Source organism: Dermacentor albipictus, chromosome 3 (assembly GCF_038994185.2).
Source record: "Dermacentor albipictus isolate Rhodes 1998 colony chromosome 3, USDA_Dalb.pri_finalv2, whole genome shotgun sequence".
NCBI lineage: Eukaryota > Metazoa > Arthropoda > Arachnida > Ixodida > Ixodidae > Dermacentor > Dermacentor albipictus.
Window position 1 is genome coordinate 58,034,547 of NC_091823.1, and position 16,125 is coordinate 58,050,671.

The 16,125-nt window shown below is 51.1% G+C and overlaps 1 protein-coding gene across 1 annotated transcript in view; it reads left to right on the plus strand.

The window, feature by feature from the left end:
* Positions 1–16,125, plus strand: part of Glut4EF (Glucose transporter 4 enhancer factor) — a 125,517-nt gene that overhangs the window by 19,655 nt on the left and 89,737 nt on the right. Inside the window, exon 2 of the mRNA XM_065427841.1 lies at positions 8,780–8,904. Coding sequence (XP_065283913.1) covers positions 8,780–8,904 — 125 coding nt within the window. The remainder of the gene's footprint in view (positions 1–8,779; positions 8,905–16,125) is intronic.

Below are 16,125 nucleotides of genomic sequence, written 5' to 3' on the forward strand. Positions count from 1 at the left end.
GGCGTCCCCGTTCCCCCGCCTTGGCCTTTTAAGTCCCCTCTTGGCTCCCCTCCCCATATTTACGATGCAGGTTCGTCCGCCTCCCTCCCCGAAGAAAAGAAACTGCCGGCTATTCGGCTCATTCCTTTCCTGTATACGCGGAGTTCGCGGCCGGTGGTCATATACGCCGCCTGTTCGCCCCCGAGATCATGTTTTATTTCTTCGAAGCACAAAGCGGTAGTGAGGGGGGATACGCGTACCGGTATGTTGAACAAGCGTAGGTGCTGTGCCGAATTCCTTTCCCACTGTCTTCGGTCGCCCCAAGGTTTCCAATATAGGGCTTAGCTACCAATTCGTCGCCCTTCGCCCCTTTAGCTTTCTCCCTCCGACACTTCGCTTTTACTTAGTCATCGCCTTTTCCGTCGGTTTCACTTTCCTCTTTCTTTCATTTTTTTATCTCTCTCTCTTTTCTTCTTTTCTTTTTCGAGCTTGACAAAAGAAGAGAGCGGGCAACGCGGTGGAGCACCCACGCACGTGCGAGCAGGGGGCTCCTTCAGCAACATCTCTGTTTTCTCTTGTCTTCCGTCTTTCTCGTTCCGTTTCTCGGGCTGAGTTTTTTGCACGCTTTATATTTCTCCTCGCTTCCTTTCTGGTGTCGCTCGCATTCTCTCTGCTTCTGATGTCGTCGTCGCATTATTATTATTATTATTATTATTATTATTATTATTATTATTATTATTATTATTATTATTATTATTATTATTATTATTCCTTGCGCTTCGCCCTTTCTTTAAACCCGCGCTCGCTGCAGCCCCAGTCACTTTCTGCAATCAACCCGTTCTCTCTTTTCACGTCATCTCCGTTCACTGTTCGTCACCGTCTCCTTTTCTTTCTTCCGTCTTCTAGGAGCAGGTTTATATTTAAGCTTTGTTCTGGTTGCTTGAGTTCCCACTCTGGTCTTCTGTTCTTCGAACGCTCTGCTCCTTGGCCTCCTCACTCGCAGTTGAGCCTATAGCTTAGGACTCCCCCCCCCCCCCCCCCCTTTTCCGCCATCCGCACCCTTCCTGTCTCCCCTGCTCCGCTTTCACCCTCTCTTGTTTTCATCGCTCGGCGTCAGCGCTGTTGGCACTCTGTGCGGGCCGAGCCGCAGCGCCGAAGCTGCGGCACTTCTACGCTACAATGGCGAACCTTGAGCGGGATGATATTCGAGCAGCGGGCCAAGATGGGCGAGAGAGCGCGAGGCTCGCTGTTCGGCTTGTAATGTGCCGTATGGTAAGTGACATTTAAAGGAAGGAAACTGAAAAGTACAGAGCCGTAAGTGTCTCTCGTTGTGAGGACGCCTCAACAGCACTGCGCAGGGCAGTGAGTGGTAAGAGGAATAAAAGAAGAGAAGGGGAAGGACGCCTCCACAGTCGAGCGGCAAGGCCGACCGCCCGAAGAAGCCGTAATGTGCCGGTTCCGCCGCGGGAGCTTACAGACTCGGCGTGAAGTCGATAGGCAACGCACTCCCCGGCATCGTATGCCAGCACTGGCTAGTTGCGCGCGAACGTGATACCAAACGCGTTTGCATCTCAGCCTTTCGGAGAGGCGCGCGGAACCGGCTCGCTTCGTTTCGGGTTGCCCGTTACGCTTCGGATTCTGTGTTGTTGTTTTTTTTCCTCTCTTCCTGAAGCTTCTCTTTGGCATCTGGATTGTTTCAAATGCCTTCTAGATAGAGTTTCTCACTATATTACCCAGAGGGAAATATGGCGCTGCTATGGTGTGGTATGCATGGGAATGCCGGTGTATTGTGACTTCGGATTGGCATCGTTCTCGGAGAGCCAGGCAAGCACCGTTCCGTCTGTCACGATGATTAATTTTCTACTGAAATAGCACGTAAAAAGCTGTTTTAGCTTTATTATAACACAAAAACATATTTTGTTTAACTACGAGGACTTCTTATTGCATGTACAATTATATGATATGTAAGAAGTGTCAGCAGGCTGCTAAAGTTGAAGGACAGACGACAAGATTCGCGCTCGCTTTGAAACAGTTTGCCTTCTGTTCTTGCTTTCCTGCGGTTGGTCATGTATTCTAGGTGAGTAAAGATGTAATATTCGTGAATGGAAACATTTTATGAAGATTTTACTCTGAGAACGCGTTATTTGTGTAGCCATATCCACGTTCTGGGCGAAGCCTCTTACAACACCAGCCTACACGAGCCTCGCAGACACATATACCGTCATTGCCATGACGGCACGGCGCCCCTTAAGAAACTCCCATAGACGGTAAGCGCCAGATTTCCCTCTAGGTGTTATAGTGAGAAACTCTATGGCCTTCTAGCGAACGCACCCCCCCCCCCCTCGCCCTCCCCGTTCAACTCGGAGACGTTTTTATCTGCACTCCAAGAGTAGTACTGGCGTCTACCTTTGGAGTGCGTGACTGCTTGCCCCACATTTTACTCCATTTGACAGGGTCTCTGCCCAAAGCAGAATGAAGGGGCTCTATCGAGGAGTACGAAAGCTACGCTCTTAACAAAGTAACAACCCTTTTGGGGCGTATATTGTCCCACAACAATAATCGTCATCTGTCTTGCCCGCATTTTGTTTCTTTAACGCTGCGAGCTCGGTACTTCCAAGTTACGAACAGCAGTCGCCGTGACATAGCATTCTCGAGAGCAAAGTGTAGCGAGCGCAGCGTTATCAAGAAAGGAAACGCAAGCAAGGCAGATGACGATTATCGTTGTGGGGCAAATATACATTCCAAAGGATGTCACTGTTTTAGGAGTGTAGGTCACAGTGATAACGCGCTTGCCATTCGTGACCTGCAGAAGTACGGGTCTCGCAGCGTTAAAGACAATGCAGACAGGGCAGATGACGATTATTGTTGTGGGGCAAGACAAGCCCCAAAGGGTGCAAGCATTTTTTAAGAGTGTACCGAGGAGGTAGTCATGAAGTGCAGTTAAGCAGTTACACCCGCAAACGAGCATTGTCGGCCCTTGCTCCTGTTCTGTTAGCTTCGTGTATGCGAACGTCGAGGAAGGAATAGCCGTGTCAGCTGAGCGAGCTGGTATGACGAGGAAGGAATAAGAAAGTCGGTTCGTTAGCACGGACGCAAGAAGCCGCAAAGGCAAAACACGGAAAGTCCGGCGCGGCCGCTTAAAATGTTTTTGTTGTGCTCCCGCTATAGTGACACGTAAATAAACAACTATAAACCGTGCTCACTGTCATTGTCACTACGTGTTTTTGTTTTGTTTTCTTGGGTAAATGAAAACGCGCAACTGCTGCCAGTACACCGCTTCGTTAGCTCTTCGACGGCTCTTCTCAGTTCTCTCCGACACCTTAAAACAGCAGCACCGTAGCCACGAGAGGGAGGGGGAAAGGATAAATGAACTGCAGGTAGATTAACAATGGACTGAGCTAGGTCGGTTACCTTGCACTTGTGGAAGGGGAAATAGGAGGAAAAGAATAAATAAAAAGAGAAAGTCCACTGTTGATGTTGCCTATGTATAGTGAAAATTATCAGCGCTGTGTCACAGACCGTCGCTGAATCCGCCATTGCCTTCTGTAATCGTAACAACGCTTTTGTGGATTTCCGCAGCTGTGAGATACGAGAGCCTCAAGAGCCTGTCCATACGATAAAGCTATTCCGTGTAGCTGGTTTAAAGCGGTGCGGAGTGCAAGCCTTTCATTTTCAGAGGACGCGGGCAGTACGTATAGCACAGAAGCGATACCACTGCACACCATGCACACCGCATGACTGAGGTTTTGTTGCGTGATGCTGATCCAAATGATGCAGGTTTCTTCTCAGAAGCGTGCGACTGTGCATACTTCGATTGAGCGACAAATGCGAGAACGCGCGCGTACGCAGGTTTTGCTGGTCCTGTGGGACAAACCGCGCTTCTTTCTGCAACTTGAAACAGCTGGCGTGCATAAAGAATTTTCCTGCATTGGATGTGCTTATTCACGGCGATTATGCACTCAGCTTGTCGTCTGCTGGCTCATCGAATGTGATGTAACAGGACGTGTCGGGAACGACACGTGTTTGCGTAACCGCCGAACCTAAAATGAGTTGCGCACTGTATACCGGGCGACCTTGAAGCAGTGCATGTTCCAGCGGAAACACCAAACGCGTGTTGCTTCTGTGTCCTCTTAAAAAATGGGCGTCTGGGAGTCGCTCAATCATACGCCAGTCCGGCGAATTCATTACCTTCAGAATTTCGCGTTAGGTGAAATCATCTTTGGCCGCGCCCCAGCGAGCAACCTTCATGAAAAAAAAAAAAGAACAATGGTAAGAGGAAACCAGCCGCAGTTGCTTTAGCACAAACCGATCGCGACAAGAGAGCAAGTTGCTCAAGGCGACGCGCTCGGACACGTTCGCATCTACTCGGAAGGAGGGAGCCCCGAATATCTTGTTCGTCGCACAATAGCACACCGCCCCATTCGCGCTGCGTGGAGGGAAAATAAAGCGGTAAACATAGACTCGCCGTCCCGGCCCTGCGGAAGTGTATGTTCAGCGAAGCTGTTGAAAACCACTATACAACTGCTGAGGCGAGTGTACAGTGCTTCAGGGTAATGGCAGTAATGGTAATTCCCCAGTGCAGAGTAGCAGACTAGAGCGCACTAGCTCAGGTCGACCTCTCTGTCTTTCCAATCAATAAATTCTATTCATTCATTAGACTAATGGTAATTTTCGCGGCACGCCGCCGCAAGCTGGTCGTATTGCCGTTTATTTTCCCTTTGCCGCCCCTCGCTTTCACGCTGCTCCTTGGCGTTGAGCCGTGCTCCCTCTCGCAAGGGCTGCAGAAGGCAGCGCCAATCTTTCCTTTCTCACCAACGAACCACTTCTCTCTCCTGACCATGCGTTGCCTACCCATAGCGGCGCTGTAACAATAGTAAAACCAGTTGCTATAGGCTGCCTCTTTTTATATGAAAGGCTAGTGACACCACTACCCCACGCCGCAAGCTGCCGTCGCTGCCGCGGCAGCTTGCGCAGCGGTAAACTTTACCGGGAAACGTATGCGTGCTTCGCATTGTTATCAGGAGCGCCTTATCATCAATTATGTGGTTTGGATGCTTTTGTGCTTGTTCTTTACTGAAACGAATGCTGTACTGTATGCGTGATGATACCAAAGGATGTATGCACTTTTCGCTTCAATCGCTATTATTATTATTTTTTTAATCGCTGAAGGTATTTTTTTTTCTGTGAGGACACGCAGCGAGAACTCCCTAGGCTAAGAGCTTCACTGGAAAAGAAAACACGCGGTGATAAGCCGGAGATCCGCTTGCTCCTGCGGCCTGTTTGCGGTTTGCAGACTCGTAATTGAGTGAGCTGATAGCGCGCGCGCGCGCCCTTATCTTTTCCCGCAACGGGCTGATGCGGTCGGTGAGCGGTCAGTGGCGGCGGCAGGGAGGAGGTGAACGAGACGACAAGAGGAAGCGTGTAGCGTCCCGACGTTGTAGTGGGCGTACCTGCAGAAGGGAATTGTTTGAGTTTCAGGCTATCAGATGTTCCTGATTTTTGCCATGAAATGATAAAAGTGGCATTTCTGCACGCAGCAGCTACGACGGATGGCGCATTGTTAGGCACAGTATAATAAAGAATGTACGTTATCTCGCGCGGTATCAGTCGCGGAAAACATTTGCAGCAGCGGCGCGCGAGAAATTCGCTTCGGAGAATCGCGGGCTTTGGTTCACCTTCTTTCTTATCGTATGTATTTCACTTCTGGCCGCTGGCTTCGCTTAAGTTTCTCTAAATACACTGATGCTGGTTTGTTATCGTCTCGCGCGCCTCGCTGCAGTATACTTCGCCTTCGGCCTGATGCCGGAGATATATAGTTGCATGGAGGCTGGAGCGCAATATTTTCACTGCGACACACACACACACACACACACACACACACACACACACACACACACACACACACACACACACACACACACACACACACACACACACGCGCGCGCACGCACACACATTATGTCCATAATGGCATGATGATAATTATCCGGGATTTACTGTACAACGAAATTCTTTATCAGTGCCGTTTTATCAATCTGATCAGCGCTGAAGGAATGCGCGCACGATTGATTGATACATTAATTTTGCCGCACGGTACAATACAAGGTCAAAGCAGAAGGGTGCAACGACGCACATCATAGATAGAAGCATGCAGTGAACGCTATGCAAGCGACCGTATGTTTGTCGCGGCTCGTGATCTGGTTAGCCCTAATGATCAGCTAACTTTTTTCTTTCTTTCCTTTTGCGTGTTTTTTTGTGCTCAAGTTAATGCCGCAGCTTCGACACAGGACCTGACGGGGCGAGCGATAAGACATTGTTTGCCTCGGCAGCTCTGTATATATCCCGGAAGCGGCGAACAAAGATAAGCTCTCTATCACTTCAGGACTTGTGCACTAAGCTTTCTATTGTTCACTGTGTTTTATAACGTGATGAATAATTTCTCTCCGGTTCTCCCCCTATACCTCTGATACAAACAGCTGATCTGTATCGCCGGTCAAACTCTCCATTTAACGCAACCTTTTTCCAACCTGTTTCCAATCGCAATGACCAAGAGCAGCGAAACGGTTTTTCTCCATTTACAGTGACGTAAATGATTAAAATACCCTATCCACAAGGCCCGAAAGAAGAAGAAGAAGAAAAAACTGTGTGCTGCTGTCATTGCCATGAATTTGTTCTTATATTTACTATTTCCTCTTCCTTGTTTAACTTCCTTGCACTTGCATGATATGGTTCCGAAATCACCGAAACATTTTTTTTTTCTTATTTTCTCTGTATAAGTGCCTCTGTATACTGAATTTTATGTACTCGTCAACTGCACGGAGAACTATGCAGGCGTGTCTACAGTCCGCTCCTAATCCTCCCGTCTACAACGCCGGTATAATTGAGGCATCGCGTAAGGATTAGCGTGGCACATTGGAAACAAAACTTTAGTCTTCCTCGGTGACATGCAGCCGATTATCGTTCCTTAATTATTAGCCGGCTGGACCCGTGGCTTTCGCTCACGTTCTTTATTCGCAAACGATCGCTTCACCCGCGCGCCGCGTGCGATTTCCCACCTCATGCCGACATATTCGTTCTCAAGACAGCTGTGACCGAACAGTTCAGCTCCCTTTTTCTTTCTGGTTTGTTAATGCTCGACGTAACGAATGAACAATAACCGACTGTGCCATTTTATTTGGCCATGACCCGCCGCGGTAGCTCACTTGCTAACGCGTTGCGCTCCTGACCTCGACGTCGTTCGATAAAGGCGAAAAAAAAAAAAAAAAGAGCTTTCGCGTACTTATATTTAGGTGACTGTGAAAGAACCTCACGTAATCGGAATTAATCCGGAGTCCCCCACTACGGCGTGCTGCGTAATCAAATAGTAGTTTTGGCACGTAAAACATCAGATAATTATTTTTTTTTTCGTGCTATATATTATAGGCGACCAAGATTATGCGTGGTGTTTTCCTTGCCTTCGCCTATACCGTGTTTGTTGTTGCGTGCACGCTCAACGGCGTTAGGCAGCGCTCCGCGGTGGTGCGCATGCGATCATAATTAACGAGGGGGAGGGGGGGAAGGAGGAGGGGGAGCAGTCAGGGAGGCGCGCCCTCGTTTCGTGGAGTGTCGCGCCGCGGTGACTAGGGCGCGCGAGGGGGGGATGAGTAATCGCGTCCGAAGCGCACACACTCGCGCTTTTGCAACTGCCAAGCTTTGTGAGGAAAAAATGAAATAAAAGAACGAAAACCAACAGGTCTGCACCTTTATAGATTATGCATGAGTCGCGTGCACGCATTGGTCGTGTCGGTGTAAATTCAGGTTTCGCGTATGGTATATATTAGTGCTTGCGAGGCGGCGCGTGTGGCTGATTATTGAGCGGGTGCGCTAGCTAGGGCCGCGCCTACATTTGTTTGTTTGTTTGTTTGTTTGTTTGTTTGTTTGTTTGTTTGTTTGTTTACAGCGATCTTTGTTTATGCGATGATGGTTCTGGCAGTATCATTTTGTTTGCCGAAAGCAAGGCGGCCTCGTTAGGTAGTCTTAGGAACATCGGGCGCAAAGTCACACGACGGCATATGTAGGCACTGCGCAAGCTCGGTCACTGCCGTCGACGCTGCCACTCATAGGCATGCACCGTGCCCTGAGGGTATACGACTGAGATCTCGTGTACTGAGGGTACCTGAGAATACTATAAGCCGCTTGACTATTGTCGAATCAGACACTGCGATGCTCTGACGTGCACCACGGAAGTGTTGTCGTCGAAATTGTAGTCGACTGTTAACATTCTTTGCAACACGTATACCTTGTTGTATACGTGGATACTGGTTGTGCAAGATAGGAGCGGCCTCGATCTGCACGGGTGATTGAGGTTTGTTGCAGCCTTCCATTCCTTAGAGGGCAGTTGTACAGCTCACAGTTCTCATTTTACCTCCGCCACCCCCTCCCCGACCCGTCATTCCCCCCCCCCCCACCTTCTTTTTTTTTAAATAGTGGGTATCATTCTCGATGAATCATTGCGGTGTACGTACGCGAACACGGCAGGCACAAAGCGAGTCGTACTGGCGACGGCCCAGTCCGCGACCTTGGTTCTTATTCTATGGACGTCAAAGCGAGGTCACGCTTGTCCTCCCACGAGTATTCTCTATAGCCGCGAAGCCGCCCTACGTTTGCACCCAACGCGGCATTGGAGCCGTACAGACGGGAAGATTACAGGCCGGCTCGTCATCCTTCTTCCGCTGTGCTTGCATAACCGTCGCCGCATACATGTGTAGTGTTTCCCCGCACAATGCTGAGTGCGTGTCTCTTCTTTTTCTCTTCATTGCAGCGGCCGCAAGAGGCGGCCCAGCGCCAGCGAGGACGCGGACACCATGGACGACTGCATGGCCGCCATGGTGCTCATGCGACTTTCGTGCAGCCCAAAGTCGCCGAGGGTGCCCTCAGACGCCCCTGGTGAGTGGTAGTATATACACAAGCATCGGCACACCGCCGTCTCCTTCTTTCCAGATATCCCTTTCCCCCTCTTTTTTTCACTCGGACCTCCACCGCTCAGTCACTCTTCGGGATCATCCGGAAACAGGTCACCGAAGCTCAGCAGCGTTGTGCATGAGTGCTGGTGGCCCCAGTGCCGCCATGGGATACTTCAGGCGTTGATGTGTTCAGGAGGGAGACAGTGATCGTGGCAACAGATGTCCCGCAAGAGACGACCCTTAAGCGGCACCATTTTATCTCGACTTTCTCCCCCACCGACTCAAACGCGGCCACTTCTGCAATAACTGAAGGCAGCTGACTCGTATATGCCAGACTATGTGTGCGCTGATCGTCGTTCATGCATTATACGTGAACTATCCGAATTCTTGTACCTTATTCCACTCACCCTCTACGTGTAGGGTAGCCAAACAGGATGAAGTAAATTGCTCTCTCTCTCTCTCTCTCTCTCTCTCTCTCTCTCTCTCTTTGTCTTAGGGCAGTTACCGGCTAAGTCTCGCACATAATGGGACGCACAATGTTGCTGTGATTCATCGTGACGCCAGCTGTGACTTCACCGCACAGCTGTTGTCCCTTCACGACCCTCTTATTTCTTTTTCACGTTCCCGCAACCGTATAGCGTTCCTTCTGTTTCGCGTCGCTTTGTAGACGATCTCGTTTTCTCGTTCGCCCGCGATGCGAAAAAAAGGGCCATGTATAGAGCAACGCCATTTAGCTATATAGCGTGATATCTGCCATTAGTATTCACGGCGCGTACAAATGTATACGGTCGTGGATCAGCGCAGCTCCTCGTGGTTGAAGGCTGAAGAAGAAAAAAAAAAACGTGTTATAGAACGGACTGGAAAGGGGAGAGAGACAGGGAGTGAAGATACGGGCCGTGCACTAAGCGTCCGTACACCACATATGTGCGACTGCGTTCGCGGAGTGTGCTGCATACTGACGCAGGTAACAGGTCAAGAGAGCGGTGACGCGCTGTGCTCGAAGCAACAAGGCCGTGCGATCGCACCCCCTATCGGCGCGTGTCGCTGAGCGCACAAGACTCAGCAGCAGCTCCACATGGCACGGAAAGGTCGTGATTCAGTGGGGGGGCGCGCCCCTTACGCAGACGCGTAGGCTTTGGGGTCTCGCCGTGTGTACGCGGGTCTTTCGGGCATTCACCGGGCCGTTTCGCGACACTCCGCGGGGCCGCGCACCGATAAGCGGATTGGCGGCGCCAAGCACGGGCGAGACACTTGTGCATCGCATTGAGCATTTTGGGCTGTTTGCGCCTTATTTTATTTATTCCCCAATGCGCCCAGCAGATCTTTCATAACGGCAGACTCGAACGGAAGGAGTGCCTGTGCATCTATAGTGTGTAACCATGCAGAATGAGGTTAAAAAGTTATGTCTCGATGTTGCACGGCTTCTATATAGCTGGAATCCTCACTTGCGTGACAGTTCGCCTTCTGCGAGTCTTCGGAATGTGTCGAGCCGTCATTTGTGGCCGTATACGTACACTAGGGTTGCAATGTGGGCTTGTTGGTAATGCATCTTCAAAATGTACGGTAGCGCGGTTAGAAGACGGGACAGAAAAAGACACAAGGGACACACACAGCACCAGCACTGCGTGTGTCCCTGTGTGTCCTCTTTTGTCCCGTCCTTTAATCGCGCTAGCGTATACGTACGCTCTGATATGCATGGCGCATGTGATCCAGGACATCCCCTGTCTCTATGATAACTTCATTTTTTAACGTCCTAAAAGCAGCGGAACTAAGTTAATTCAAAACACCGTACGAGCGCGTTATGCTTTGTGGACGCGTTGTTTAAAACAATCTGTTTTCAGTCGTTTAGCCCTTCGTCACTGACTCGCACGAAACAGCGCCTTCGCTGGGTGGCCATGGATCGGCCACTAAGCGGAACCGATAATAATAAAAAAAAGTGCATAAGAAATCCGGCTCACGGTGCATGAGGACCGGGACTAATTCGGGCGAGTCAGCAGCGCTGCAGCGAGTATACACTATAATAGAAAAGCTAAGCGACTTCACATGAGACGACGCACAATCCCGAGGCGGCCGGTCGCGCGGTTTAAATTTGGCTCCTGGCGCAATCGTAATCCGCCTCTGATCGCCAACCATCGTTTTATATTCGTGCCTACGCGCCCCATTCCTCCATGCTTTCTGTCAAAGAAACGCGTAGACACGAAATGAATGGAAAAAAAAAAAATTTTTTTTTTTTTTTTTGCGAGAGAAGTGTCTTCAGTTCTCAGAATGCATTCATGCAATACGGCGCTGCCTCGACACCGCGCCTGGGAGGAAGCGAACCAATCGGCGGCTCTTGCGGTAATCGTCACGGTATCTGGCTCCCGCGAACGCTTGACGCGACGCGACCCCGTTCGCTCGCGCTTGACGGAAACGAGCGCAGTCGAGGTGAACTGCCAACCCAAGGAGCCGAAGTCGCTTTGACGCGCGGCGGTCGACGCGTGCGCCGCGAATCGTGAAACCCATCGTCGAGCGCGCGCTAACAGCAATCGCCTCTCGCCCACCCTTCGCCTCAGCAGTTCCGTGCAATGCGGAGAAAGCCACTGCTGGCGTCAACCAACCGGGAATGAGGACCTAGGCCGGATAACGATTCTATTCCCATTCTTTTTTTTTTTCCATTGCGGGCTTCAGCAGTGGTCCGAGCGGTGATCTGCCTGTACGTAATCACTATTATCGGCAGGTCGGGAGTGGTGCATGACAAGAAAGGTATAGAATCGAGCGGCAGGAGTCGCTACATTGTACCGGCCCTGCTGCAAGTCAGGTTAGAAAGAAGGGCTCGCCCATTGTGCGCTGCCCAATCCTGCCGTGATCCGTCTTTTCACTTGGCGTTGCGTTCGGAAACATTAGAGACGTACATTGGGCGAGCGCTTGTTTCGGTTATCTCTGCTCGATTGGTGACGCGAGACGTATAGCTTTCGACACACTGCACGAAATTTGCGGAGAAGGCGCATAGGCACTTTCCTCGCTGAAACAGCGCGGCCGTTCTTCAGCGTTGCGGAAGCTAGCTGCTGCAGTTGGTGTCGGTCAATTCAGGGACGATATTGCGCGCTTATGCGGGAGCGCGGTATGATTGGTCACTGTACTGTCGTTTGTTCTAGCGATTGGCTAGCGTGCTGGCTCAACCTTCGCTCCAGTCGTTGACCGTTCCAGTGTGCGAACACAGCGTGGCTCAGGGCTAAGCTGCCGCCAGCTCCACAGTACTGCACGGTTTTTCTGTATCTTGTCTCGGGTGCGTGCCTGATGAAGGTGTATTATACTGATCGCAGCTGCATACATATCATGTGCTGCTTAGAAGTGCCACTTTGTAGACTTTCTTTTTCCCCTTTCCGCATGTCAGTCGCAAATTTTATCTCCATATGTCCCTCTTAGCCGTTGTACTGTTGTGGTGCGGCTTTTGAGGTCATCTTTTTTTTTTTTAGCCATATCGAGCCTCACCTTACTTTGCCCTCTCTCATTTATTGCCGAGAAGGTATTTGGCGACGAGCCATCGCTTCCGCTTTCGAAGTGCAAGTAAATTCGAGAATGCTACAAGGTATCGCAGCACAGACACGATGCATACATTGGGTAAATACGGGAAGGTTGCGATGCTTTGAGAGCGCCCTTGCTCTTCCCTACAGTTTATACGAAACTGTTTGAGCTAGCCTTAAATAAATAAATAAATAAATTGACTGATTAATGTGCTCATTCACTGCTTTGAGCGCACGCGTTACGCCGGCCGCAGAAATGTAACGGGATCTCGGTTTCTGTCCGAAATAGAAAAAGAACGTATGGCGTGGCCACGTTTGCGAAGACGTGAGCATTCCGTGTAGCCTCTCCGTGTAGCGTTGTTAAGTGAACACGACGTGACGTCACTGGCGCGCGGCTGCTTATATATACAGCAAAGGGATGCTCCTCGCATTCGGCGCCGCATATGCCTCACCCATAGGTGCCTTAGCCGTACTGCGACAAGAACTATGGTCTCGTTTCTCATGAATAACGCTTGGCAGTGCTGCGACAAAAGAAAAAGAAAATAATTTTTCTTGCTCCCCCCTATATTTTTCTTGTTGCCTCTGCTACGCGCTGTCACTATACTCTACTCCCCTTTCTAATCTTTTACGTTACTCCCTTGTCTCGACACCGTGTTTGTTGTATCCACCATCATGTGAGGAAATGAGAGGATGCCGTGCGCAAGCGCAAAGCGCTAAAGTCCTTGATGATGACGAAGTACGCTCGGCAGGAGGTTAAAACGCGATCCCCCTCGAAGCGTCGACCTCGCATCGGCGAGGTGCTCGCCAGTGTTGTAAAGGCCGACTTTACCGCACTCGCTCCATCTAAATTAATACCGAACCTTTGAGTGCGGGGTCTCTCGCTACTCCCTAAGCTTTGGCTTCACGGAGCGCGCGGGCTAAGTTCGACACCCATCTCTCAAGGCCTGCAGGAGGTTCCTGCTCGGTCACGTCGGTTGTTCTTCGCGGGCAAGCAAAAAGAAAACGGCGCCCAGTCGTAACACCTGCATGCAGGGGTAATCGAACCCGCGGTGCAACGCCCTGCGAGCCACTGCCCCACAGTGAAGGAGCGAACGAACCCGCAGGCAAGGAAGGCGTCGTCGTCACTCGTGCCAGTCAAACCGCAGCAGTGACGCGCGCGCGGGGGGTGTCGGCGGCCATCGACGCCGCGCGCTCCGTATTTCTTTCCGCGCTCGCAAAAGGAGCCAGAGCGGGGCCTCGGCGCAGCGTCCTCGACTCCGCTGCTTCCGACCGACCATTGGGGCGGGTTCGCTCGCCGGGAAGGGGCCACCTCGCTGGGGGCCGGCTCTTGACTGACGGCGTAAAACCGTTTCGGGGAACGGGGGAGGGAGAGCTTTTCTTGCCCCGGCCTGTCGGCACACGCGCCCAGCTATACAGCTGCGATCGGAAAGGGAAGGAGGCAGAAGAAGGCGCGCGAGCGAGAATAAAATAACGAAAGATACGACGTCGAGGACAGTGAAAAGTCCGGACTGCAAGGGAGCAGGCAGGCCTTGTGTTTATGGCCCGCTGAAGAAAGGCCCGGCGCCCGTGACCTTTGGCGGTATATACAGAGCAGAGAGCGGATTCCTCGCCCCCGACGATATTATTATTGCTCCCGTTCTGCTTCTTTACTTGCTCCCGGCGCTATAGGAAGAAAGGAAGAAGCGGGCGTTCGGGAAGGGGGAGGTTTGGTGCCCGCTTACGAAGGGTAGACTCTCCGTTACAGCCTATAAGAGGCCTCGTGCTCCCCTCCCCCTCCTTCCTCCTCGGGGTCAAAGGCACCGAGTGTGTTACGTTCTGGGGTCTTCTGCTGGGACTAATGGCGACAAGCTGGGGTGAGCCCCCTCGCGTTATGCGCATGCGCCAATGCCAGGCGGCCCGAGCGCGCACCGCGCCACGCAAGCCCCAGGTTAAACTGTTCAGCTCACGCATTCCCGCTAATACGGCGGTATGGAGCCGAAGCAGCTGTACAGGATCGTTTCGCGGAAGGGAAGCGGCGGTTAATCATCCTGCGGCTTCACGGATTGTTGCAGGCAGGGAAAAGGAGAGCGCAGAGTTCGTCAGCGATTCTTCGCGGCATTGCCGCGGACGAGCGCAGCAGGAGAAAAGTTGCCGAGAGTTTATATTTCCTATAGTATATATACATGCCATCTTAGTGGCACTGCAGTCGCAATAATGCTCCTCAACTTCGACAGCGGGCACCCAGGTGTCAAACTGGACAGCTGTATCCTACCGCAGCGTGTGCACGGTTCGCCTGCTTTTCTGTAGGCGATACTCACTGCACGACATAACGGGTACAAGGTTACACGCACTAGCTCTGGAAATTTCGAAGCGAAGCACTGAAGGGGACGACAAGGAAGGAAGTTCTGGTCCGCTTAAGCAGAAATTTGAGGAGGTGCTGCAAGTCTGGGTTGTGTGACCGTGCTCTGGTCGCGTTTACCACGAGACACGTCATGTTCGTATTCTGGAAATAGAGAATGCGTATGTGTTGTGTACACATTACACGCATTCAATGCGAACGATTCAAGCAGCTGATTGATTGATTGATTGATTGATTGATTGATTGATTGATTGATTGATTGATTGATTGATTGATCTCTAACCGAAAAAACATATCTTATATATATGAACTGCCCATATAATGAACGTGTCATTCCTGCTGATCATCTGCGCTTCTCGGGACGTTAGGCTGTGCACGCTGTATTCGCGACCACGGTGACGGAGAACTGCAATGTGCACTACTGTGGAATGAACAGATCCGCCCGTGTACTGAAATCACCTCGCCATTTTGCCCGTTTCAACTCTCGAGACGCTCTCCCGTATCCGGAGCCTCCTCTATATAGCTGCGGTTGTATCGGGGCGAGCGCGAAGTTTCCAGCACGCCGCCGTGTTTAAGTAGCGGTCGCGAACGAGCAAGTCGGTAGCCGTGTCGTCGTAAGTCCCGGGTAAACAGCGGCGCTGACGCGACCTGCCGAGGACACCTGACGTATCCGATAAGAGGGCGCCCTTGCTCGGGGCATCGCTGGCCCCTTATCGCTTCTCCGCGGCCGCTTCTTATCTGGTCTCTGTATCGGCGCCCCGCTGTGCTCTTGCTTCGGCCGCAGAGACTGTTTACCAACCCTCCGCGCGAGCCTCCGTCGGAGGCCAAAAAAAGCAGCGGCGTTGCGCGGCGTGTCGATAAGAATCCAGGGGGCATGCAGGACAACTTGACGGCAAGGGAAGAAGAAAAAAAAAAAAGAAGAGTGGAGTCCGGTTTACGCTTTGGATATGAAAAAAAAAAGAGAAAAGGTTGAGAAAGGGCGTTGTTTTACTGTATGCTGGTAATTACCTACTGTAATGTGGAACGTTTTCTGCGATATTGCTTCGCATGGAGTTGTGCGTTGTACGTTATACCGGCTCTAAACTTCTGTATTCCGCACATGTTTGGACAAAACTGAATGGCCTGCCGTATAACCCGGTAAGTGAATACGTATTACGCAACGTTAGCGTTCGCGAAGGTTTATGGTACTTTTCGCTTTCCCGTGAGGTGGCCGTGGCCTTGTCAGCGGTATGTCTTGTGTTCTGCACTATATAATATATAGCACCCAACTGGCCTTAAATATACGTTCTAAGTGGGCGCTGTGTGTGTGATTTTGTTTCAGAGTATATACGTACAACTCCTGTAGCGAATACGGGTATCCGTC